The sequence below is a fragment of the Peromyscus eremicus genome, chromosome 4 (assembly GCF_949786415.1).
Source record: "Peromyscus eremicus chromosome 4, PerEre_H2_v1, whole genome shotgun sequence".
NCBI classification, from domain to species: domain Eukaryota; kingdom Metazoa; phylum Chordata; class Mammalia; order Rodentia; family Cricetidae; genus Peromyscus; species Peromyscus eremicus.
The window spans coordinates 122596514-122622017 of record NC_081419.1 but is presented as its reverse complement, the minus strand read 5'-3'; the positions used below and the strand labels follow the sequence as shown (position 1 = coordinate 122622017).

The 25504-nt window shown below is 44.9% G+C and overlaps 1 protein-coding gene across 3 annotated transcripts in view; it reads left to right on the top strand.

Annotated features, from left to right (window-relative positions):
* Napb (NSF attachment protein beta) overlaps window positions 1-25504 on the top strand; it is a 51694-nt gene that overhangs the window by 5006 nt on the left and 21184 nt on the right. For 2 of the 3 annotated variants that reach the window (XM_059261580.1, XM_059261579.1), the window contains exons 2-4: window positions 13166-13245; window positions 17435-17551; window positions 19609-19686. In XM_059261580.1, the coding sequence (XP_059117563.1) occupies window positions 17444-17551; window positions 19609-19686 (186 nt within the window). In that variant the 5' untranslated portion in view covers window positions 13166-13245; window positions 17435-17443. Of the gene's footprint in view, window positions 1-13165; window positions 13246-17434; window positions 17552-19427; window positions 19475-19608; window positions 19687-25504 lie in introns of all 3 variants that reach the window. The other variant, XM_059261581.1, reaches the window with a different exon arrangement.

Here is a 25504-nt window from a genome sequence, read left to right as displayed (position 1 = left end):
GAAAGATTACACATTCATCCAGTGGCCATGTGCCCTGTGTCAGCCAGCTCCCCTTCCCCACGAGCCTGCTGTGGCTCCATGACTGACTCTGGGGAAGTTCAGCGGAAGAGACATATGCTTCCCCTTGGAAATGCAGAACCACCCTGCGCTTCTGCTGAATCTTTATTCTATTGAGAAATTATAAAGAGGATATCCTGGGGTAGAGAGTGAAAGCCCTTAGGAAAGAACCAACATCAAACCTACCTGCAGGTGAATTTAGCAAGAGGAGCCTTTGCAGGATGTCAGGGCTGTTTGAGGTTGTAACACATCTAACCAAAGTTGGCTGGTGTATTCTGGTTTTATTTTATTTTTAATACAGGTCTTACTGTTTAGCTCTGGCTGGCCTCAAACTTTTGATAGGTATATTTTTTAAAACACCTTTTAAACATCTTATATGTATAGGTGTTTGGCCTGCAGGTATGCCTGTGTACCACATGCAAACCTGGTGCCCAAGGAGCCCAGAAGAGGGTGTCAGATCTTCCGGAACGGGAGTTACAGACGATTGTGAGCTGCCTTACAGGAGCTGGGAATTGAATCTGGGTCCTCTGTAAGGGTGGCCGAGGCATCTCTCTGGTGCATTTCTTGGTCTGTATCCCAAGCCTTTCGGAAGAGCTGTACATTAGCTGTGTCTCTCCTGTGGCTCTGTTTTGTGAGCCAATCTGAAAGTGACATTGATGTGACTGGTTCTCAGCTGTTGAAGTACTTCGTTATATTTGCTGTATTTTATATTTTATCTGATCCTTTTTGTGATCTCTTTTATCTGGAACATTTGTGGTTTGTTCAGCTGTTACATTGCTGACAAAGTTTTTAAAATTAGTCCCGTTCCTGTTCCTTACGTAGGCCTTTGTTAGTTCATTCGTTCTGGAAAATACCTGTTCCCTGTGTACTTGAAAGTGTGCGTCACTTCACCTTCCTCCATTGTCTGCTTTTGTTGGTTTGGTGTGGGAGTTTTGCTATTTGTACTTACACAAAAAAAATTTTTTCCCATGCATTTTTATTTTTTAACCTTTCTCATTATGTCCTTTGGTCTTAGATCTTTAAGAAAATGTATCCAGTGCCACCCCACTGATATTCTCTGGTTGCCTCTGTATCTTCCTGAAGTTTTGGTTTGTATCAGTGGCACTTGACTTGCTGCTGTTTGGTAGAAGTGTGACTTACTTTCCCTCTTGAGTTCTTGGGAAATGCCCCACTGCTGTTGGCTGTGTATGCTAGCATTGAAATGCACTCCTACCTTGATTTCTTAGGTGTGTAAGCACCTTTGCCTTCTGATGTGGGAGCCCAAAGATTTTATTTATAGAACCAGTAGTTTACCAGGATTTCTCAGTAGACCTTAGTACAGAGTCAGCCAGTTTGGATTCAGATGTTCTTTGTGTCCTAGGAATTTTCTGAGATTCTGGTTGAAATACCTGTTTGAGGGACTGTTTTCGCCTACCTCTTTGGAGGATTCCAAGTACGTGGAGTCAGTCTCCTGGCTGCCTGCCGTTTAGTCCAGAAGGGTTTGCCTGCGGTGATTCTCCTACAGACTTTGCAGCAGGCAGGGAAGAACGATCCATGAAGAAACAGGGGTGACACTCGTGGCTCAGCCCGATTTTATTGTAAGCGCACTGGACCACGATTCTAGAGTCTGGCCCAGATCATTTTGCTTTAGTCATATTTAACACAGCACAATTTTGGAAAAAAGTATTCAGATAACAATTAACTCAGTCCCAAGTGCACAATTTAAGAGATGTTTATACTGAGTTTCTTTACAAAGTTCGTCTAGCTTCTTTCATGAGAATGGCCACTGCTGACTCAAACATAGTGCCTGAGGTTTAGGGTCTATGGAGTTTGACTGAAGTAAACATAATGCCTGTGGGTGTCAGGATTGGCCTGGCCCTAAGATAACAGAAGTCACTTGTACTGTTGTAAAACATAAATGACATCACTCATAAGAATGGGTCTTATGGTCCAAAAGCAATGCTCAAGATTTAGAGGAAAAGGCTTGGGATAAGTAAAAACATAAATTCTGGGAGATGCATACAGATCCTGTCTCATTAGACCCCAAAGGATGGCCAGGTTGTAAAACTACATCATTCCTAGCTTTCCAGGAAGAACAGCTATGCACCTCATTCCACTGAAGAGGTAAGTTGTGTGTCTAACTTCTCCAGTGCTTTTCTGTGTGCACAAGGCCTTTTTGCCCTCTACACTTGCCCTTGACAAGGAGTAGTGAGGGAATACAGAAAGGACAGACACATGGACACACCTACAGAAAAGCTGGGGTCAGGTGGGCTGTCATTGCCCTGGTGGAGGGTACCAACTATGCAACAGCCTAGAACCTCAGTGTGATTATTACCTACAGCACCTGGGGAGAGGTTTGCTGTCTTGGTCAGAGGTCTCTGGGTAAGCATTCTCAGTCTGTAAACATCCAGGAGGAGGAAGTTGTAGTTGATTAGTTTTGCACACACTGGTCAGTCATCAACACTGTCAATATTTGCGCTTGGACCAGAGAAAGGCTTTGCCCCTAATTCTGAGCCTGACCCATATGGGGAAGGCTTTGCCAATTTTCCGTGGATGTGAGACATTGGGTCATGACATGGCCATGGCCATGTCAACAGTACACATTCACTCAGGACTTCATCTGCTCTTTACACATTCACTCAAGGCTTTGGCTCCCCACAACCTACAGCAGCAGTGGTGGAAGCTCAGGCTTCTGTGGTAGGAGAGGAGGGATGCCAGATTCTGCCAGCTTGAGGTGTAGCCTGCCTCCTTGGACCACAGCTGCAGTAGACTAAGCCTAGGAGAACACCTCCCTAGGTGGGTCTGTTAGAGCAAGATGCCCTGGAGGCTCTCTGTTATAGTCTCTTCTCTGCTTCCCTCCCCTCTCCATCACTTACTTTCTTTCTTTCTTTCTTTCTTTCTTTCTTTCTTTCTTTCTTTCTTTCTTTCTTTCTTTCTTTCTTTCTTTCTGAGACAAGGTATCATGTAATCCACACTGGCTTGAATTCACTAAGTAGTTGACGATGTGGTTGCATTCATCTGTAATCCCAGCATTCCTATGAGTTGGAGTGTGTGATGGAGACAGGAGAATCAGTTGGAAGCTCTTGGACCAGCAAGCCTGGAGTATGCAGCCTAGCAGCAAAAACAAGAGAGACCCTACTTCAATGAGGTAGAAGGGAAGATCGACTCCTGAAAGTTGCCCTCTGACCACTGTACACTCCTCTCTACTCTCATACACACAAATGTACACATAAAATGATTTTTATTAAAGCTTTACTGTAAAGAACTTGTGGGGGGTGGGGTGGGAATCATGCATCAAGATTAACCAGACTTAAAGTCTATACATCTCAGTGAACTTCTATACAGAATAAAAAATAGTTTTAAAATGTAAGTTTTTCAAACAAGTTCTGGAGTGGGTGTGACCCTCCCCCACGGCACTTTTCCTGTCCTACTCAGTGCCTGTGATTTCTCTTTCATGGCACAAATCTCTTTAACACTTGAAGATGCCTTCTCCAAGCCCATGTTACCCACAGCTTTTGAACTGCTCCTATTCCTTTCCTCTAAACTACATTTTTTAGATCTTTCTGTTCTAGTTGCCCACCATAAATCTGATTAAGAGCACCAAGTGGTAACCATTCTTAGCTTCAGTGCTATCATGTCTTGGAATTTTACAAAATACACAGTCCATTACTTTTTAATTCACTCTCACTCATATTTTCAGGATGGGCAGAACATAGCCAGAGTCTTTGCCAAAATATGCTGCAAATGGCTTTGTTCCTACTAGAGTCTTTGTTTCCCTCTGAAGCCTGGTAAGTAACACCTTCACTGTGCACATCTATGTAAGCATTCTAGCAGTCTCTACACCCAGTGCAATGGCACATTATTTATAGCACTCTAGGGCTTTGTTAGCCTGTATCTCCAAACTCCTCCATATTTCTCCGCCAATCAGCCACATGATCAGGTCTGCCATCACAATAACCCCACTTCTGGTACTGATCTCTATAGTATTTACTTATTGCTGCGACAGAATTTCTGACAAAAGCAACTTAAGGACAGATTTCTTTGGCTCATGATTTAAGAGAAGTTCATCATGGTTGAAGTGTGATAGTAGGTGGTTTCATGGCAACAGGACCATGTGGTTGGAACCTCCTCACCTCTGGAACAGGAAGAAGAGACTGTACAGGAAGCAGGGTCCAGCTATAAACCTCAAGGACAATTCCTAGTGACCCACTTCCTTCATCAAAGTTCTACCTCCTAAAGGTTTCACAACCTTCCAAATTACAGGTAACTAGCTATGCTCAAACACAGGAGCCTGTGGGGACATTTCACATTCAGACCATAGCATTATCACATAGTTAACACAGCCATATGGCAGCTGTGCTAATTTTTTGCTATTTTGTTATATTTTGTTATTTTTTCCTTTATTATTGGGATTATAATTATATTATTACAATTTCCCCCTTCCCTTTCCTCACTCCAAACCCTCTCATATACCCATCCTTTCTCTTTCAAATTTTTGGCCTCCTTTTTTATTAATTGTTTTGTGTGTGTGTGTGTGTGTGTGTGTGTGTGTGTGTGTGTGTGTTTCCACATTTAACTTGCTTATTCTATATAATGTTACTTGTATGTATCTATGAATATAGGACTGACCATTTGAAACTGGATGACCAATTGGTGGCTCTTCCTCCCACTCTGACTGTTCCTTAGTTGTCTATGGTTCCTTGTGTAGGTTGGAAGGCTGTGGGCTCCCCCCCCCCATCTATTTTGGTGTGTCTATTGATATCTTTGTTCAGCTCATGTTTAGGCAGTCATGTTGGTGACACTATGAGTGTAGCTTCTGACATTACTAGGAGACAAAAATCTCAGAGCAAACTCCCTGACTGTCTGGCTCTTAAAATCTTCCTGCCCCCTCTTCCTCAGTGTTCCCTGAGCCTTAGTTAGGCTTGGGAGTTGTTTTGTAGATGTGTCTATTGGGACTAGGCACCACAACTTTGTGTTTTGATTAATTGTTGTTTTTCTGTAATAGTTTCCATCTGTTGCAAAGAGAAGTTTCCTTGAAAGGGGATGAGGACTAGACTTATCTGTAGGTATAAGGACCAATATTTAGAATGTAGGGCTTATTCTTATGCTGTTTATTAAAGTGGAGGTTGTAGGTTCTTTTTCAAGATCCATGACTTCATTAGTCCTGGGTAGTTGGCTAGGTTGTCAGTACTAGGCAGATTTTCCTTTTGTTGAGCAGATCTTAAGTCTAATTTCCGAGCTGTTGTTTACTGCCAAGGTCTGAGTAGTACTGCTGCACTCTTAGGGTTATAGTGCCATACTGGTTCATCAAGGTGGTTTAGGGCATCATAGCTGAGCAGGACTGTTGGTTGCCTCCCTCCTTTGGATACTTGCCTGGTGCTTTATGAAAACGAGTCCTCAGTGAGGAGGCATTCAGGTCAGTTCCAGCTCAGGTGTCTCTGGCCCCTGTGTTTGAAGTGTATGGTGTCTTCAGCAATAGAGACTTTCCTTTCACTCCTGTGGGGGGCATCCAAAGGCATTATTAATAGCCTGTAATGCTATTACATTGAGACCCTAACCAACCAACAGCTCAAAAGAGGGCTTTTCATGCCTGGTGTTAGGGGTCATCTTTGGCTTTTAGAGAGAGCACGTCAACCCAAATGAAAAAATTTCATGTAAATTATATATGTGTATTTATATAGACTTATTGCATTATAGGTTCGTTGTAGAATATTATTTCAAGGTGTGTTATTTTTGTTTATGTTGCATTTGTTCTACTCTGTGAACCTCTGTGTTACTGTGCCTGTCTGAAACACCTGATGGTCTAATAAAGAACTGAACAAGGCAGGAGAAAGGATAGGTGGGACTGGCAGGCAGAAAGACTATATAGAGGGAGAAATCTGGGAGAAAAGAGAGAAAAAAAAGATGGAGGAGTGAAGAAATCAAGGAGCCAGAGAAGGAGGAGGACATCAGGTCCTCCCAGCTCCACAGCAAGCCATGGAATAAGGGTAAGATTTACAGAAGAGAATGGACAAAGCCCAGAGACAAAAGATAGACGGGATAATTTAAGTTAAGGAAAGCTGGCTAGCATCCAGGCAAGCTAAGGCCAGGCATTCATAATTAAGAATAAGCCTCTATGTGTAGTTTGTTAGGGAGCTGGGTGGCGGGCCCCCAAAAGAAAAAAGAACAAAAACAAACAACAACATAGGTTTTTCAAGCTAGAGAGTTGATAATAGGATTCCTTATGATGTTTTCAGACTTCCTTATTTTTATTTTGTCTTCCTCTTGCCTTTTCTCTCCTTTTTTGATATTTTCTATTTTCTGTTTGCTATTTTGAGGGACACATGGAAAACATTAAAAACTATCATGTGGAGCTGGGCTCACTACTGCATGCCTGTAATCCTGGGCCTGGAAAGGCAGAGGGATCTTGTTTGAAGCTTGCTTGGGTTATATAGAGCAAGACCTTGTGTCAAAACAAACGTCAGTAGCAACACCCACCCCCCAAAAAAGAGCAAAAGCAAAAGCCAAACTAACAAAAAACCAACAATAATGAAACAACCACCAGCAGCAGCAGCAGCAGCAGCAGCAGCAGCAGCAGCAGCAGCAGCAGCAACGAAAAGCAGTGATGTAGACAGATTCTTCCATCCACACAGCAGCTAGCATTGCCATTGTAACCTTTGTGCTAGGCCCTGTGCTGACCCCTCTCTACCGGTTAGGCTAATACCTTCCTGCTGGTGAAGAAGTGTTGTCCTGGGTGACAGCCTCCCACACACACCTCACCGTGCTCCCAGGAATTAGCACAGTGGTCCTTGTCTTTGAAGTTTGGTGTGGCTGGATAGCCCTTAGGTATCCTCATTATAGACCTGAATTCTTTCTGGTTGTGCCTGCACACTGATACAGTGCTGTAACTGTCATTATTTGAGATGTTTCTACTCTAATATCCTGTGATTTTAGAGCCAGCTTTATTGCTGCCTCGGCAGTTGTCACCTTTTCCTTTTGGGTACATCTTATGATGTGTGTGTGCCATTAATTCCCACAAGTCTGCTTTGATACCTCCCTCCTCCCACCCACAGTTTTAAAATAGTATGTATTATAGCTGCCAGTGTGGCTCTGTGCTCCAAACAGTGATTCTTCAGGGTGGGGGAAAGTAGGACTTTGGAGGATTTGGGGATCAGCTGGGTTTTGACAGCTTTGCAGTTCACTGACCCTTGGTGGGCTGCCTTGGGGTTTTGAGCACAGTGGAACAGGGTGGGGCTGGATGTGCTGTCTCAGGCGTCTTCATTTCCAAAGCGTGAGGTTTTGTGAGCACCCGACCTCCCTCCTTAGTGTCATGTGGCACATACTGACCTCAGCAGCTGTTCGCTCAGTAAGTGACCAAGAAGCTCCTGCCTCTGAAGTGAATGGGTATCAGGCTGGGGCCTCCGGGTGGACGCAGGGCTTGTGCCTGCTAGTGTTTCCTTTCTTGGTGGAGAAGGTATTTCCTTGTTCAAGGTCAGAAACCTCTAATACCAAAAGACACTGGCTTTAGCTCAGTTCAGCTTCCTTCATGGCACTTAGTGCTGTGTGCTGGCTGACATAATGTTACTTCATAGCAGAGATTCTCTTCAGAATCTGTTGTTTCCAAGACTGTTCTACCTATGGAGCTCAGGGTAGCCATCAGTTGAATTATTTGTAAATTCTGAGTAGTGGTCTTTAAAACCTGTACTATTTAATGTTCATGTACATGAAGTAAGTAATTGAGGTACTTTTCCGAAAGACATTTTCCAAAATGTTTACAGTTATTTGTGGAGTCTGTACTTTCCTTCCGTCTTTACATGGATTGGAGATTGAACTTAGGTTGCAAGGCTTGTGTGGCAGAAATCTTTACCCCATCAGCAGCCTACCTTTTGTTTTTATGTGGCTTCCTAAAGGACCCTACCCCCACCCCTTTGGAGACAGAGTCTCACGTTCCCAGGGCTGGTCTGACTCATTGTATGGTGGATGACCTTGAACTTCTGATCCTCCTACCTTTACTTTCCAAGTGCTAATATTATAGGTACGGGCCATCATGTACAGTTTATATGGATTGGGTGAGGATCAAACCCAGGGCTTTGTGCATGCTAGGCAAGCACTCTACCAGCTGAGCCACATCCCCAGACTGTATTCTCCTTTTTTGATAATGAATCTTCCTTAGGGTTTTTTTTGTTGTTGTTGTTGTTTATTTGTTTGTGTTATTTGTTTTGAGACAGGTTCTCATATAGGACAGACTGGCCTCAAACTCACTGAGGATGACCTTAAATTCCTGATCATTATGCCTCTACCTTCCAAATTTTGGGGTTATAGGCATATGCTACCACGCCTGGCTTTCTTCAATTTTTTTTTAAGATTGATTTTTTTGTGTACTTCTGTGTATCTGTGTATGGGGATGTGCACATGAGAGCAGGTGTCAGAGGCATGGGATCTGGATCTAGAGTTACAGGCTGTTATGAGCCACCCAGTGTGGGTACTGGGAACCAAATTCAGGTCTTCTGCAAAAGCAGTATGTGTTCTTAACCACTAAGCCATCACTTCAGCCCCTTTCTCTAGCATTGAGAATGCTTGTGGTAATTCTGTTCAGGACAGGTAAGTGTCTCTTGATCTAATCCAGCTGGCTCATCCAGCCTTTTCACAAAGATCTCTAAATTTGAAGTCAGGACTCAGCTGCATTGCTAGCCTGTGCTGAGTGGCCAAGGTGAGCCACTGGCCTCCAGATGCCAGTGTCTCTTTTGTGAGATGAAGGTAGTGTCCTCCCGTTATTATAATGATATATAATGATAAAAAAAAATGACCTGATGTTGCAGTATCTGGTGTGAACTTAGCACAGCACAAGAGTTTTATTGTTCGCATTTCTACTTGAAAGTAAGATAAGGTACATTTTAATTAAGCTAGTTTTATTTAGAAACTTAATAAGAATGACTGCACTACACTGTAATTACAGTTAAAGATTCCTGGGACTTGACAGAAAAACAAGACACAGGAAAAGGCTAGCTTGTGTTAACTCTGTGGAGCTGTGACTAAAAGTGAGAAACTTCTCATGAGGAATTTTCCACTAGGGAAGCCTGTTAGTTCATTGCTTTAAAAAAAAAAAAAAGAAAAGAAAAGAAATGTAGATGGGTTGGAGAGATGGCTCAGAGCTTACGAGTACTGGCTGTTCTTCCAATCTGGGTTCAGTTCCCAGCCCCTACATGGCAGTTTATAATCTTCCGTAATTCCAGTTTAGGGGATCTGACACCCTCTTCTAACTTCTGTAGGCACCAGGCACACAAATGGTGCATGTTCATAAATGCAGGCAAAACACTCATACACATAAAGAAAGTAAATCTTTAAAGAAATGAATGTAGATTTGAAGTAGAGAAAAGGGACCAGAAGGTTGAGGTTGAAAACCTTGCTTGTTTTGGCTCTTTGGTTTTGGATGGCTTGATGACATCCTGTCATTCCTTGTGTGACATGGCCCCAGGTTATTTTATTTGGCAGGCAGGCGTAGCAGTTTATTGAGATACAATTCACCTGGCAGATAGTTTACCTGTCGGAAGTGTTTGCTGCTTTTTAAAATCTTTGCGTAGTGGAGCTGTGCAACCATGACAGTAACCGCCCCCAAATGAAACAACATGCCCTTTGCCTATGACACCCCTTCCTGCTTCTTTCTCCCCAACACTCTTGGCTTTGATGTCTTAAGTCTGGCTTGTGACATCAGAATGCCTGAGACAGAATAGTTTAAAGGAAGAACAGAGGTGTATTTCTCAATTCTGGAGAGTAGACCTGGAAAGTCAAGGTGCTGACATCTGGTGTTATCCTTCCTGTCCTCACATGGTGGAAGTCTGTTTGTAGGGAAAGAATGTTGTATACTTGCTTGGCAATGGAGCAAAGGAGAGAGATTCTACTATCTGCACTAGTTCACTTATCATGATCTACCCAACCTCACGGGAGATGTGCTTGTCTTCCTTCGTCCACTCCCTGTCAAGTCTGTGTTTCTGCACTCAGAAGTCCTCATTGTATGTGCCACACAGTCAGAGTCTCTTGGGCCTTGGTCTTCCTCTGAGATTTTATTTTTGCAGTGTACATAAACAAAATAGACAAATGTCTTGTTTGGAAGGGCCTGAGCTAATTAGAAGCAGAGTTGAATTCAGAACTATAGGTGAATCACCAAAGACTAATTTGGTTTTGTGTATGAAAAAATTGCTGAGTGTATAAAGCTATCCCCTAGAGGATGGAGAGATGGCTCAGTGGTTAAGAGCACTGGCTGCTCTTTCAGAGGACCTGGGTTCAAGTCTCAACATCCACATGGTGGCTCACAACCATCTGTAACTCCAGATTCAAGGAGCTCTGATGCTCTTTCTGAGATATATGCCAACAAAACACTCATAAAATAATTTTTACATTATTATTACATAACAAAGTATTATATAAAATAATTTTTGTAATTAAAAATAAACAAAAATTAAGCTATCCATCAATAGGAATTAGCTGCCCAATGAAGAACTTTCTAGAACTACATGCATTCTTGTTGCTTGTGGAGTGGCCTCTTCTCAAGATGTTTACACAATGCTTTTCTGTACCTGGAGAGAATAGTACTCTGAGGGTCTTCCATTTTGGAGACAGGCTGACCCCTACCAAAGCTGACAGTTTTGTGACTTTTCTGGGGGTTGAGGGGTTGCTTTTCAGACAAGGTCTCACCATTGAGCTCAAGCTGGCCTGGAACTCACCATTCTCTTGCCTTTGCTGCTCCAGTGTGGGGGTTACAGGCCTGGGCCACCACATCTGGCTTTTAGGTTTTATGCTAAACTGTTAAAGAGTGGCAAGATAAGGTATCTTCCTTCAAAATGTAATCTTCTTTGAGAAATACACTTCTAAAATAAAGAAGTCTATTTACCTAGCCTGGTAGAAAACTTGCATTTCTAAAAACTTTTAGATATTATTGCTGCCTGAGGGGCCAGCCCCCAACAGCACAGGGCTCAAAGGGAAATCCACAGAGTCAGCACATAGTAGACTTTTCTATCTGAGGGGGTTAGGGGAAAGAGACACTCACACTCTGTCTTGATGGTTTCCTTCTTTAGTCTCTATTCTTCTCTGTTCTTTCTACTGTATACTTTTTTCCTACAGCTTATATACCCCAACAAAATTTTTCAGGCAATATAGGAATTATAATGTGGTTACATTCTGGTTTTCAAGTGAATGATTACAGTGAATACAAAACAAACAGATAAAAACAGCATGTTTTTTTAAATTATTTATTTATTTTTCTATTATCAGCTTGATACAGTACAAATTCTTATCCTAATAGTGAAATGTTTCACTGAGGCTTGCCCAGTGATTGAGTAAAACCAAAACTTATTATAAGCCACAGTCATCCTAGGGTCCCCCCTGCTGTGTAGCCTCCTTGGTTCTGTGGGTTGCAGTCTGATTGTTCTTTAACAGCATGTTTTTTATCCCTTACATGATTAAACATTTTAAGTATGACAGGTGAAGAACAAATTATCCCAAGAACCCACTTACATTCATACCCAAGCAACTTGTTATAGATTAACAGTGTAAGCAAGCAAAGTATTCTTTTACTGGCAGGCTGCATTTTGCAGTTACAAAGGAAGGACCAATCGCTTTATTACTTATCTTGAAAGGTAATCTTATAAGGAATCATAAAACTAAACTTTTATACATGAAAAAAATCAGTCAGCTTTACTTTAAGTCTTGGGCTGCATACCCACTCATCAATAGTTTCTTATATCAGAAGATTGAGGGCAAAAATGGGCACAAAGAATTAATCATCACCTTTGATCATCAACCAAACCTATCAAGGAAAGTACGTCAGCAACAATTGGGCCTGCTTTGTATTTTTGACCCTAACCTAATGAATCTATAACTCAGCTATGTGCCCTTGTGAGCTTTAGATTATTTTCTGGGGTTTTTCATCTCAAAGCTATTATCCAAACATCTGATCTAACCTGAAATTATTTTGAGGCTTTGTTTCAGCTAATGATACACTCCAAAACCTGTGAACATACCTCCCAACATTAAGATTAGAAGAATTTGGGCTGGAGAGATGGCTCAGCCGTTAAAGGCTAGGCTCACAACCAAAAATATAAGATTAGAAGAATTTAAACTAGCTAGGCTACTGGGACTCAATTGTTTTCCTTAATCATTAACCTAAGTGACAGTCTATATGACTCCTTAGTAGAAACTTCATGTGTTCTAGCTGTGTGACACTAACTGGTTTTATTTTTTATCATCAAAACTCAATTTAAACTAACATTATTATTATCAATTAGACAGTACAGCTTAGGAAGAAATAATCTTCACAATAATCCACAGGTAAAAATGCCCAGGTAAATGGGATGTTTCCATGAGATAATCACACTATATTACAGGCAGTGGGGATCTCCCCACCCTCATTCACACCATGCCAGATACCAAAGAAAGATGGCGGTGGCAAACATGTAAAGACTCAGCAGGAGCAAAAGACATTCTGGAGTCTGTGCTCTCAGGGTCTTGCCTATCTGAGAGTCACCTCAGGGATTTGCCTCCTAGTGGGCTGACACCCTGAACTTCAATTGCCACCTGCTGCTCCTCTGACGTGGCCACTAGCAAGATATATTTATTTTTGTGTGTATGAGTGCTTTGCCAACATATGTATATATACCATGAGCATGCCTGCTGACCACAGAGGTCAGAAGTGGGTATCAGATCCTCCTGGAACTTGAGTTACAGATGGTTGTGAGCCTCCATTTAAGTGATAGGAACCAAACCCAGGTCCTCTGCAAGAACTAGTGTTTTTAACTACTGAGCCCCAAACTTGCATTTGTTATACATAGAACACTCTAGTTAACGTTGTAGACTCTCGATTCACCAGATCTTTGTCTAGGTGTTATTTTCATGGCATTGAGTATGTGGCCCAGGACAGTAACTTCAGCCTTCCTCAGCCTCCTCATCCGGAATTTGGGGTCAGGAACAGTATTTAGCTGTTAAGATTCTGTAGTTTGTCTCATGCACAGAAGAGCTCATTGAGTGTTTCAGGGTTATAATAATATAGTAATAATTACATGATAAATAGTAAAATAATGTCCTTATTGTTTCAGGGAGGGAGGAGAGAAGTGGATGGTTATTAACAAGTGTAACCTCATATTTAAATTTCTCTTAGAGGAAACACGAGAATAGAAGAAGCGTGTGAAATGTACACCAGAGCCGCAAATATGTTCAAGATGGCCAAGAATTGGAGTGGTATGTATGACATTTTGTCTACTTCTCAGGCAAACACTTTAAAAAATAATTCTGTGGGAAAACAGGACTGTGTGTTCCCTTTAGAGAGTGAGACTGTTGGTCCCAAAGGCAGGCATTGATGCTGAGAGGATCGTCATCTCAGGTAACTAACCTGTTCAAGGTTGAGCACTGGGACAATGTCTGCCTCAGTTTCTGCAAGCCACCAGTGCAGTAGGCTTGTGAAATCTGAAAGAAGCATTTCATAGACTAGGAAAGGTAGGTGTGCTTCTTAGAATTGTATTCCAGTAAATACAATGCCATAATTACAGGAAAACTCATTGAGAACTAACAAGATGAATAAAAATGGCCTTAGCATGAGTTGAAAATTTCAAAACAATTCTCTACTCTGAATTCACTGAGAACTGAGTGACAGCGAGAGATCTTTACGTAAGCCCCATTAGCTAACACATTCTTTAAAGTAAGTCCTCACACTTAAGATTCTTCTCCTTGTCTGAGGGGATTGCCCTTGCTAACACTAATTGGAGAGAAAAATACCTCTTTTTCCCTTGGAGAAAGAGACTTCTATAGCTCAGATGGTGATGGGATCCTTATGCAAGTGAATGTCGAGGCAGCCTTGGGCCAGAGAGAACATGGGTCTCCTGCTTAGCAAACAGCTGCTGTAAGGTGCAAAATGGCTCCTGCCTTTTACTAGCTGCTGTTTCCCATGGCCTTTAAGGCACACACTTTGTTTCAGAGGAGAAGATGCTTTTGAGCTGGGTGGATCTGAACGGCTGCATCTGGCTCTGAAGTTCCTTTATCAGCTTAGTTTGCAGTAGAGCTTTAGTTAAAAGGGAGATGGAAGGGTTTCAGAAGCACTTAGGCCCACATTGTATTTTACTGAAGAACAAATGGAAGACAAAAAGAATCGTCCCAGCAGTCCATTTTTTCTGTTCAAGTGCTGTAATCCCAGATGAAAGGGGGTCTTACCCAGGAATGCTTACCTGTTTCCTCTGAAGGTCAGATCCTAGGAAATTCACTTGGAGAGGCCCTTGTCCTCTATGTACCTGTAGAGGCCTTCCATGTACCCTGCTGCTGTCTGTTGCCAGGGTAGTGTCCCCAATGTCCCCAAGTTCTGCCCTTTCTCAGTTTTGTTTTGACAGTGTAACTGACTATATAGCCCAGGCTGTCCTGGAACTCATTATAAGCCCAGATAGGTCTTGTACTTGGAGCCGTCTTCCTGCCCCATCTCCCAGGTGCTAGGATAGTAGGCATGTGAGCTCCTGGTCAGTCTTACTGAGGCAGAGTAAGTCAGGTCATGTATTGGGTCTGTACACTGACCTTCCAGGACTGTCTTCGTCCTTTTACTGATCTCATCTGCTCATGCTCATGCGCCTGGCTCCCACCCCAGAGCCTTGGCATGTGCTGTTACCTCTGTTTGCATACTCTGCCCTCGTTGGTTGCTTTCTTCAGGTCCATCTTCAAATGTTACCTTCTCAGCCAGCTTTCTTTTGACTACCCCTTATAAGCAATAATCTACTTCCTGGAAACTCACTAGCCTTCCCCACTAGCCACATTACCATCTAGCAAAAACCATGGACGTTACATGGTGTTTTAGTTATTTATATTTACATGTATTTGTCACATAGTGGCCCTCACTAGCATGTTCCTTGGAAGGTCAGAGTGTTTATGTGTTTCCATTATGACTGCATCTCCAGGGTCCACATCGTGTCCCTGATGTGGTAGATATTCAGTATATTTACTTGGTAATTGAATAAATAAACACGAGGCCCCGAAATTAAAGCAGTGATGCACCAGTGGTGATCATGATACCATTTTGTCTTTTATAATTTCAAAAGTTCTTTTATAATGATTAAGCTAATGCTTTTCAGCCACTATTCAAACTAAGCCTGACAAGTTGGGTAACTTCCCAGCTGCCATTCTTCTGTAAAGACACTTCCAGATCGAGAGAGGCTTGCCCTTGTTAGCAGTGGCCAGAATATGTGTTCCAGGTAATAAAGTGGTGGCATGAAAAGGTAAAACAAGATAAAAGCAGTTATCTTGGAGATTGAGGTAGTCCGAAGGAGCCAGCTGTTGTGCTGTACCCCCAGCAGGAAAAGGATAGGCCATGATTGGTTCTGGGACAGTAACCAATCTGTTACTGGTGGGATTGTAAAGTGAGAAATGTGCTGGAGTACAGGGATGTGCTGGGGAAAGATTTGTCTGCAGTAGTGAAAGTGGAAGCACAGTGCTTCCGGAGCCAGGTCCTCCCAAAACTTCATGTCAGGTCACTACATTCTTCCAAGGCAGAGCCCATCAAAGCTCCTGATTGCTGGCTTATTCCTGCAGCTAGCTTGGCCTTGACGCTTCTCAGTCTTTTACCTCTTATGTGGCTCTCCAGTTGCCAGCAGGGATTATTCTGATCCAGCTCTAGCTGTCAGGCTAGTTCTCATTGGTCAGTGTCTCCCTAGTCCTGTTCTGCTGCTGGAACAAAACACCTTCATCTGAGTAATTTATAAAATACAGAAATATATTGCTGCCAACTTGGGAAGCAGAAGAGTCCAAGATCCAAGATCGAGGTGCCAGAAGATTCAGCATCTGGTGAAGACTTCTCTCTGCTTCCAAGATGGCATATTCTTGCTTCATCCCACAAGGCTACTTGCTCCTTTCAGTATCTTCTATAATGGTACTAATTCCACTCATATTTGTGAAATACTCATGGATTAACAACTTCCTTAAAGGCCCTAATGGGTAATACTATCACATTGGCTATTGGATTCCAAAATATGAAGAGTGGGGGGCACCAACATTCAGACCACAGCAGCACCCATGTTGTGGTAGGTAGTAAATGTTTCCTAAATTTCATGTGTACTCTTGTGTCAGAAACAGAGGCACAGGACAAGAATTGAACTGGAGCAGACTACAGGGTTTGTGTGGCTTCCTTTCCTTGATGATGATCAGAGGTCCACATGGGAATTAGGTTAATACCTGTGGAGAGGGTGTTTGGGACAAGAGAGACAGCTAAAGCAGAATTAGATGTTTTATTTCTTACAAGGAAATTTGAAGCAAGTGGTTATTTAGCAGAGTGCGCGGCTTTTGGATTGTTGGTACGGCCCCTAGCTATGAGCAGAATATTCAGAAGAGCTTGAAGGAGGGGAGGCTCACTTAGCTCACGGGTTCAGGGGCTCAGTGTGTGCTTGTTGGGTAGAAGGTCATGGAGTGGGGGTGGTGGTAGAGGGGCTTCTTTGCCTTATTGTGGACCGGAAGTGAGAGCAAGGAAAGGAAGGTGGCCCTGACAAGCTCCAGCCCTCAGTGACCATGTTTTTTCGTTTAGGCACACCTCTTGAGGCTTCTAGAACTAACCAAAATAGCACCACCTGCTGGAGAGCAAGCATTCAGACCATGAGCCTGGGCATGGTAGCACATGCCTGTCTGTAGTCTTGACACTTGGGAGGTTGAGGCGGAAGAGGATTGTGAGTGGAGCTTCAGAGAAGGCCAGATCCTGTCGTAGCAAATCACATCACATCTTCCCCCAAGGATTTTAAACTTTAAGTCAGTGGTTCTCAACCTGTGGGTCACAACTCCTTGGAAGTCGAATGACCCTTTCACAGGGGTCACCTAAGACCATCAGAAAACACAGATGTTTACTTTACTATTCATAACAGCAGCAAAATTACAATTATGAATTAGCAATGAAAATAATTTAATGGTAGGGGTCACCACAGCATGAAAAACTATATTAAAGGGTCACAGCATTAGGAAAGTTGAGAACCATTGCATTATGGTTTTAATGCCATTCTAAGTCATGATTTTCCTAGTGGAGCAGATTCAACATGACACCTGAGTGACATGAGCACTGGGATTGAGAAATGAGTAGATGAATAGCCTTGGCTTCAGTGCTTGGCCTTTAACTGTGTGAGGCTGACTACCCCTTGTTGGGCTGGTCTTATGGTATGGGATAGAGCTCAAGAGTCCAAATGTTGGCTGTCAGTCACTGAAGGGTGGGCCAGAGAAAGGTGGCTTGGTGTCCAGGATGCCTGGCAGATCCTGTGGAACTATCGGGGACAAGTGACCAACACCCAGATGCACTTGTCTTGATGCCTGTGGTCTCTGGCTGCAGGCCTTTTTTAGAGACCTGTACCTTTTCCTGTGGGCCCTGGATTCTTCTTTGGGAAGGCTGTTCCTCACTATTTAACTGTGGCATCTTCTTCAGCTGCAGGAAATGCGTTTTGTCAAGCCGCCAAGCTCCACATGCAGCTTCAGAGCAAACACGACTCTGCTACAAGCTTTGTCGATGCTGGAAATGCTTACAAGAAGGCAGACCCTCAAGGTAAGGCCACTTGGTGGCTCTGTGTCCCTGGCCAGCAGCATTTCCTATGGTGTTGAAGTTGGTGTGCCATGCTGAGTCCTGGTAATAAGAATCCTTGCATTATGAGATAAAAAAGAAATTTTGGTCATTTAATAATGTCTAATCATAAAGACATCGATTTGGAGGAGTTAAGGGACATTTGAGACAGCTTTTCATCGTGTAGCTAAGCTGGCCTCAAACTTGAAGCTCTGTGCTCTCCCGCCTCTGCCTCTCTTGTGCTGGGATTACAGGCACCTATCTCGTCTTTATGAAGTATGTTCTTGAACTAAGAAGGAAATCCTGGTGTTCCCATCCCCCTAAATGTATTTTATTTAGTGAAGGAATGTAGTATTCAGTGGTTAAAAAGGTGTCTTAGCCACACAATACTTTTCATTGTTTCTCTAATTGCTTTTCAAAGCTTTTTTTTTTTTCTTTTTTTGGAAAGAATATTGGACATTAAATTAGTAAAATTCTTGCAAATGTTACTTCTTTTTGGAGAAGGATTAAACTAAGGTATTAAAATCCCATACATGTACATGGTTATCTTTAAAGTTGTCTTTTATCTAAACTTATAGGAATATAGTCCAAAGAAAAATGTCATCAAGCTTTTTTGTGTAAAGATCAGCCATGTTTTTGTTTCCAACAGTGAAAGACTGAGCACGGTGGGTGTGAGCAGAATGACTCCATGCTGAAGGATATCACACAGGCTTCCAAGTCTGTGGTTTGGGGCTGGTTGTGGTGACACACACTGATGACCCCAGCACTTGGGAGACTGAGGCTGGAGACTTGGGAGTTGCAGACCAGCCTGGGATATGAGACCCTCCCTCAAAGAAACCAAAGTGCTTGGTTTCCTAGAATGTTTGTTGACCTGGTAAATGGTCACATGCTAATTAAATTAAGGAACCGAGTGTTGTGTGGCCACAATTTCTGAAAAAACCCTTGTGCGTGTAGAAACACATCCAAAACTGGAAAGTGCTGAAGTGGGAATGCCGGGCTTGAGTGGCGTTATGGATAGGCTCTCTCTGTTTTCCTGTAATTTGTAAGGTATAGCGGTGAGCATATTTTTAAATACACTTTAGGGAGAAGTGGCTTTTTATTTTTGTTGTCCTAGTCACTTCTGTTTCTCCAGTCAAGCTTGGCCTCCTTGCTCCCTTTCAAACTGAAGGCAAACTTGGTGCTGTCGGCTACACTGTTCTGTGAGAGGACATTTTCTGGCTCAGCGTCTTAGGAAACGAATATAACTTATTAGCATTGCCATGTAACGTTTTCCCTTCATTTCATGGAGACGTATACCATTGTAACTTTTATGTAACTTTCAGTATACCAAAAGTTAGCGCCTTTGAGCAGTATACACATTTACATATTTGGCTTAAGAGCTGAACAAGCATTACAAAGTGCTTTTGATGTTGGCTGCATGAGAAGTGGAGACTACTGAAATGGTCTTCCTTGTGAAGAAGTGATATTTGCCAAAATGAATGTAAACACACATGATATTAATGAAGCTGGATTTGCCTTGTATAGTAGCAGGTGTGATTTACCAGTGTGGGTGGCAATCCCTGTGGTCTTGTTTCCTTTGTAATAGAATCTGCCACCTCGATGGACCCCCCCCCCCCAAGAATTACTGAACTAGTTACTACTGCAGCCACACTGCTTTAAATACCAGTGCAGCTGCTAGGAACAAAGCCACACTAATGAGTCTGGACTGTGCATGATTGTATCTGCTCCCACTAACCAGCCTGCCCACCGCTACCTAAAATTTTACCTCCTTACCATCAGTAGCAGCCAGGAAACAGGCTCAGCTGAACCCTCTTTCACTGAATGAATTTTTCATTGTTTTTCTTAAATGCCCACGCTTCAGAGGCTATCAACTGCTTAAATGCAGCCATCGACATTTACACAGACATGGTAAGACATTGCATTGCTTGAATGGCTGTGGGGTGGAGTCCTTGAGCTGCTTTAGAGTTGTATTTTTTCCTGTTCCCAAACTGATTGGTGATTGTGTAGGTAAAGCAGGTGTATGACTCTGCTTTCTCCCCTAGGGAAGGTTTACAATCGCAGCCAAGCACCACATCACGATTGCAGAGATCTATGAGACTGAGCTTGTGGACATTGAGAAGGTAAGCACAGACCACACCCAGGAGCTTGGTGCGGAGGGTGGATGCTTGGCCTCTTAGGAATCCACTCCTCCTCTTTCCCAGCTGACTGGAGTGGTCCAGAATCATTCCAGGTGCCCTGGAGGAGACCACCTGGGCCTAGCTGGCTGAGTAAAGAGACGGTTTACCTGCAGTGCCAGGGTTTCCTGAGCTTCCCTGATGTTGGTGCTGTGAGTTGTGTCAGAATGGTCAAAAGACTTTCCACCTGTCTGCGGCAGTTCTGAGGCTCTGCAGAAGTGGAAGGCAAACTCCGCACCCTCGGTCAACATCGCTGCTCTCACCCTCAGTCAGCGGTACTCACTCAGCATCACTGCTCACACCCTCGGTCAGCGGTACTCACTCAGCATCACTGCTCACACCCTCAGTCAGCGGTACTCACTCAGCATCACTGCTCTCACCCTCGGTCAGCGGTACTCATTCAGCATCACTGATCACACCCTCAGTCAGCGGTACTCACTCAGCATCACTGCTCTCACCCTCGGTCAGTGGTACTCACTCAGCATCACTGCTCACACCCTCGGTCAGTGGTACTCACTCAGCATCACTGCTCTCACCCTCGGTCAGTGGTACTCACTCAGCATCACTGCTCTCACCCTCAGTCAGCGGTACTCACTCAGCATCACTGCTCTCACCCTCAGTCAGCGGTACTCACTCAGCATCACTGCTCTCACCCTCGGTCAGTGGTACTCACTCAGCATCACTGCTGTCACCCTCAGTCAGCGGCACTCACTCAGCATCACTGCTGTCACCCTCAGTCAGTGGTACTCACTCAGCATCACTGCTGTCACCCTCAGTCAGTGGTACTCACTCAGCATCACTGCTGTCACCCTCAGTCAGTGGTACTCACTCAGCATCACTGCTCACACCCTCGGTCAGCGGTACTCACTCAGCATCACTGCTCTCACCCTCGGTCAGCGGTACTCACTCAGCATCACTGCTCTCACCCTCGGTCAGTGGTACTCACTCAGCATCACTGCTCTTACCCTCGGTCAGTGGTACTCACTCAGCATCACTGCTCTCATCCTAAGTCAGTGGTACTCACTCAGCATCACTGCTCACACCCTTGGTCAGTGGTACTCACTCAGCATCACTGCTCTCACCCTCAGTCAGCGGTACTCACTCAGCATCACTGCTCTCACCCTCGGTCAGTGGTACTCACTCAGCATCACTGCTCACACCCTCGGTCAGTGGTACTCACTCAGCATCACTGCTCTCACCCTCGGTCAATGGTACTCACTCAGCATCACTGCTCTCACCCTCAGTCAGCGGTACTCACTCAGCATCACTGCTCTCACCCTCAGTCAGCGGTACTCACTCAGCATCACTGCTCTCACCCTCGGTCAATGGTACTCACTCAGCATCACTGCTCACACCCTCGGTCAGTGGTACTCACTCAGCATCACTGCTCTCACCCTCGGTCAGTGGTACTCACTCAGCATCACTGCTCACACCCTCGGTCAGTGGTACTCACTCAGCATCACTGCTCTCACCCTCGGTCAATGGTACTCACTCAGCATCACTGCTCTCACCCTCAGTCAGCGGTACTCACTCAGCATCACTGCTCTCACCCTCAGTCAGCGGTACTCACTCAGCATCACTGCTGTCACCCTCAGTCAGCGGTACTCACTCAGCATCACTGCTGTCACCCTCGGTCAGTGGCACTCACTCAGCATCACTGCTGTCACCCTCGGTCAGCGGTACTCACTCAGCATCACTGCTCACACCCTCGGTCAGTGGTACTCACTCAGCATCACTGCTCACACCCTCAGTCAGTGGTACTCACTCAGCATCACTGCTCACACCCTCAGTCAGCGGTACTCACTCAGCATCACTGCTCTCATCCTAAGTCAGTAGTACTCACTCAGCATCACTGCTCTCATCCTCGGTCAGTGGTACTCACTCAGCATCACTGCTCTCACCTTCAGTCAGCGGTACTCACTCAGCATCACTGCTCTCATCCTAAGTCAGTGGTACTCACTCAGCATCACTGCTCTCACCCTCGGTCAGTGGTACTCACTCAGCATCACTGCTCTCACCCTCAGTCAGCGGTACTCACTCAGCATCACTGCTCACACCCTCAGTCAGCGGTACTCACTCAGCATCACTGCTCACACCCTCAGTCAGTGGTACTCACTCAGCATCACTGCTCTCACCCTCGGTCAGTGGTACTCACTCAGCATCACTGCTCTCATCCTAAGTCAGTGGTACTCACTCAGCATCACTGCTCACACCCTTGGTCAGTGGTACTCACTCAGCATCACTGCTCTCACCCTCGGTCAGCGGTACTCACTCAGCATCACTGCTCACACCCTCAGTCAGCGGTACTCACTCAGCATCACTGCTCTCACCCTCGGTCAGTGGTACTCACTCAGCATCACTGCTCTCATCCTAAGTCAGTGGTACTCACTCAGCATCACTGCTCTCATCCTAAGTCAGTGGTACTCACTCAGCATCACTGCTCACACCCTCAGTCAGCGGTACTCACTCAGCATCACTGCTCACACCCTCAGTCAGTGGTACTCACTCAGCATCACTGCTCTCACCCTCGGTCAGTGGTACTCACTCAGCATCACTGCTCTCACCCTCGGTCAGTGGTACTCACTCAGCATCACTGCTCTCATCCTAAGTCAGTGGTACTCACTCAGCATCACTGCTCACACCCTTGGTCAGTGGTACTCACTCAGCATCACTGCTCTCATCCTAAGTCAGCGGTACTCACTCAACATCACTGCTCACACCCTCAGTCAGCGGTACTCACTCAGCATCACTGCTCTCATCCTAAGTCAGTGGTACTCACTCAGCATCACTGCCCACACCCTAAGTCAGTGGTACTCACTCAGCATCACTGCTCACACCCTCGGTCAGTGGTACTCACTCAGCATCACTGCTCTCACCCTCGGTCAGCGGTACTCACTCAGCATCACTGCTCACACCCTCGGTCAGTGGTACTCACTCAGCATCACTGCTCTCACCCTCGGTCAGCGGTACTCACTCAGCATCACTGCTCTCACCCTCAGTCAGCGGTACTCACTCAGCATCACTGCTCTCATCCTAAGTCAGCGGTACTCACTCAGCATCACTGCTCTCATCCTAAGTCAGCGGTACTCACTCAGCATCACTGCTCTCACCCTCGGTCAGTGGTACTCACTCAGCATCACTGCTCTCACCCTCGGTCAGCGGTACTCACTCAGCATCACTGCTGTCACCCTCAGTCAGCGGTACTCACTCAGCATCACTGCTCTCACCCTCGGTCAGCGGTACTCACTCAGCATCACTGCTCTCACCCTCGGTCAGCGGTACTCACTCAGCATCACTGCTCTCACCCTCGGTCAGCGGTACTCACTCAGCATCACTGCTCTCATCCGTGGCCTGCTTGCCAGCTTTTCTTCTTGGGTCCCACTGTCATCTCTGAGCCAGTGGGTTTTAGACCAGATTCTCTTCTCAAGTGCCGCCCCTACTCCTGAGTTCTCCAGTCAGCCGGCTTCCTTGCCCTTTCTCTAGGCCCCATCTAGCTTGTGAAGAGGTTTTTGGGTACTGTTCTCACTACTCCTGTGTCTCAGTTTTCTCAGTACCTGTCCCCAGTTTCATGTGATCAGAGCCCCCAGCTGGTCTCTCACATCTGAGACTGAAGGCATGTGCCTTCAATCTACTTAGACAGGTCTCACATCTCTCACATCTGCTCCCTAGTTCCCTCATCCCAGACTCTCAAGCAGCAAAGCAGCCACAGTGAGCCTTGATACTGGTGTGCCAGTCTGTCTCTACGGTCTTTTCTCTCTGTCTTTCTGTCTCTATCGCTCTCTTTCTTTTAAGATTCATTTTAAGCTGTGCTATGGTGGTGCATGCCTTTAATCCCAGAACTCTGGAGGTAGAGGCAGGTAGATCTATGAGTTTGAGGCCATCCTGGTCTACAGAGCTAGTTCTAGAACAGCCAAGGCTACACAGAAACCCTGTCTCAAAAAAAAAAAAAAACAAAAAAAAAAAAAACACAGAAAAATCATTTTATATGTTTGGTCTACATGTGCCCTTGGAGGCCAGAAGCGAGTATTGGATCCCCCGGAACTGAAGTTACAGATGGTTTGAGCCTCCCTGTGGGTGCTGAGAATCAAGGCTCGGTCCTGTGTAAGAAGTCAGCGCTGTTGACACTGACCTATCAGCCCAGCCCCTGTGTACAGCCTTTTGTTGACGTACGCTTCGGGAACAGCTGGAGACCTGCACTAGGTCTTCATGACCCACTGAGTTGCTCCTCCCACCACACTCCTGTATCTCTGGGACCTCAAATTCATCCTGCTCTTTTGCTCTGTCCCCTTGCTCTAGCCACTGAGGCCTCCATGCTGTTCCTTCCCTGTTCCAGAAGAGCTCCTGCCCTGGGACCTGGGTACTAGCTGTTCCCTCTGCCTGCCCAACTCTTCTTCACACATCCACAAGCTGAGTCCTCGTGTCCTTTATCACCTTTTCTAGCTCATGGCCCCCTACTTAAGATTATAGACCCCAGGAGTACTTATTCAGATGACACTCCCACAAATACACACTCCTTACTCAGCCTCACCCCATTTTACAGCCACGAGTCACCTTTTATCCTATGGCATATGCTTGTTCACGATTCTGTTGTTTCTATCTCCTTCCCACCTCTGGTCTTGATGTCACCACTGCCGAGTTCTACCACTACTTTCTTATAGGCCCCCAAGGCCCAGGGCGTAGTAGGTTATAAACAAATACTTAGGAGTAAGCAAACATACTGTGCCCTCTCTCTGACATAGTCAAAGACCCAGGAAGCATCCGAGACTGATATCATACCAGCTGCCACAATTGTTGTTTTCTGAACACAGAAATTGCTTTCATTTGCTTCATGCTGTTCACCACCCAATACACACAGACACACACACACACATACGGACACACACACACACACACACACATACAGACACACACACATACACACACACACACACACACACACACACACACACACACACACACTGTCCCACTCCCTAGTCTCTTTTCTGGGGAAGCTCTGGTCTTATTCTGAAGAGGGCTATCCCACATGTGTGTGTGTTGGTTGCATGGGGGTAATGGGGGTGAGGGGTGGGGAATAAATAGAGTCTGCAGTTTATCTCTGGTGTAGGATTAATAAAAGGATCGGAAGGGACAGGTCTGCTGTGACTGGGGCTTAATTTTCTCAGCAGTTGGAATAGACATTATCTTTTTACTCAGTAGAGTGGGTAGGGTCTGTGGTCCAAGTTTTTCACAGGAGACATGGGTATTTTCCTTGTGCCCTGATCCCTTTGTTACAGTGGAAACAATGCTAAGCAGTTCAGAGAATAAGAACGATTCAGAGGGGGCAAGAGGATGAGGCCAGCCATCAAATCCAAAGCCTCATCGAGGCCAAGCATGTACTCTGCCACTAGGCAGCACCCCAGGCCCAAAGGCTTTTCTCCCCCAATCATAAATTTGCTGAAATTTTTTGGTCCTTTGTATTACTTGGAATATTGATAGTGGTCTAGTACGGGCCTTTTATTCATTCACTTCTGGTTACTGAGCACCTGCCATATGGTAGGTATTGTCATGGGTTCAGGGATGCTATGGTGAACAGCAGTCCTGGGCCTTCCCTCACAGAATTTGCTTCTGTGGGATATGGAACCATGTGTCTGACAGTTCTGAGAAAGATTCCAAGTGACTGTATTGTCCTGCTGCTTTTTGTATGGACTTTTGTATCTGTTAAATGGGGGTCATAGAATACCTAACGTTTTTTCTGTCTTGGCACTTTTACCCATTACCTTTAACT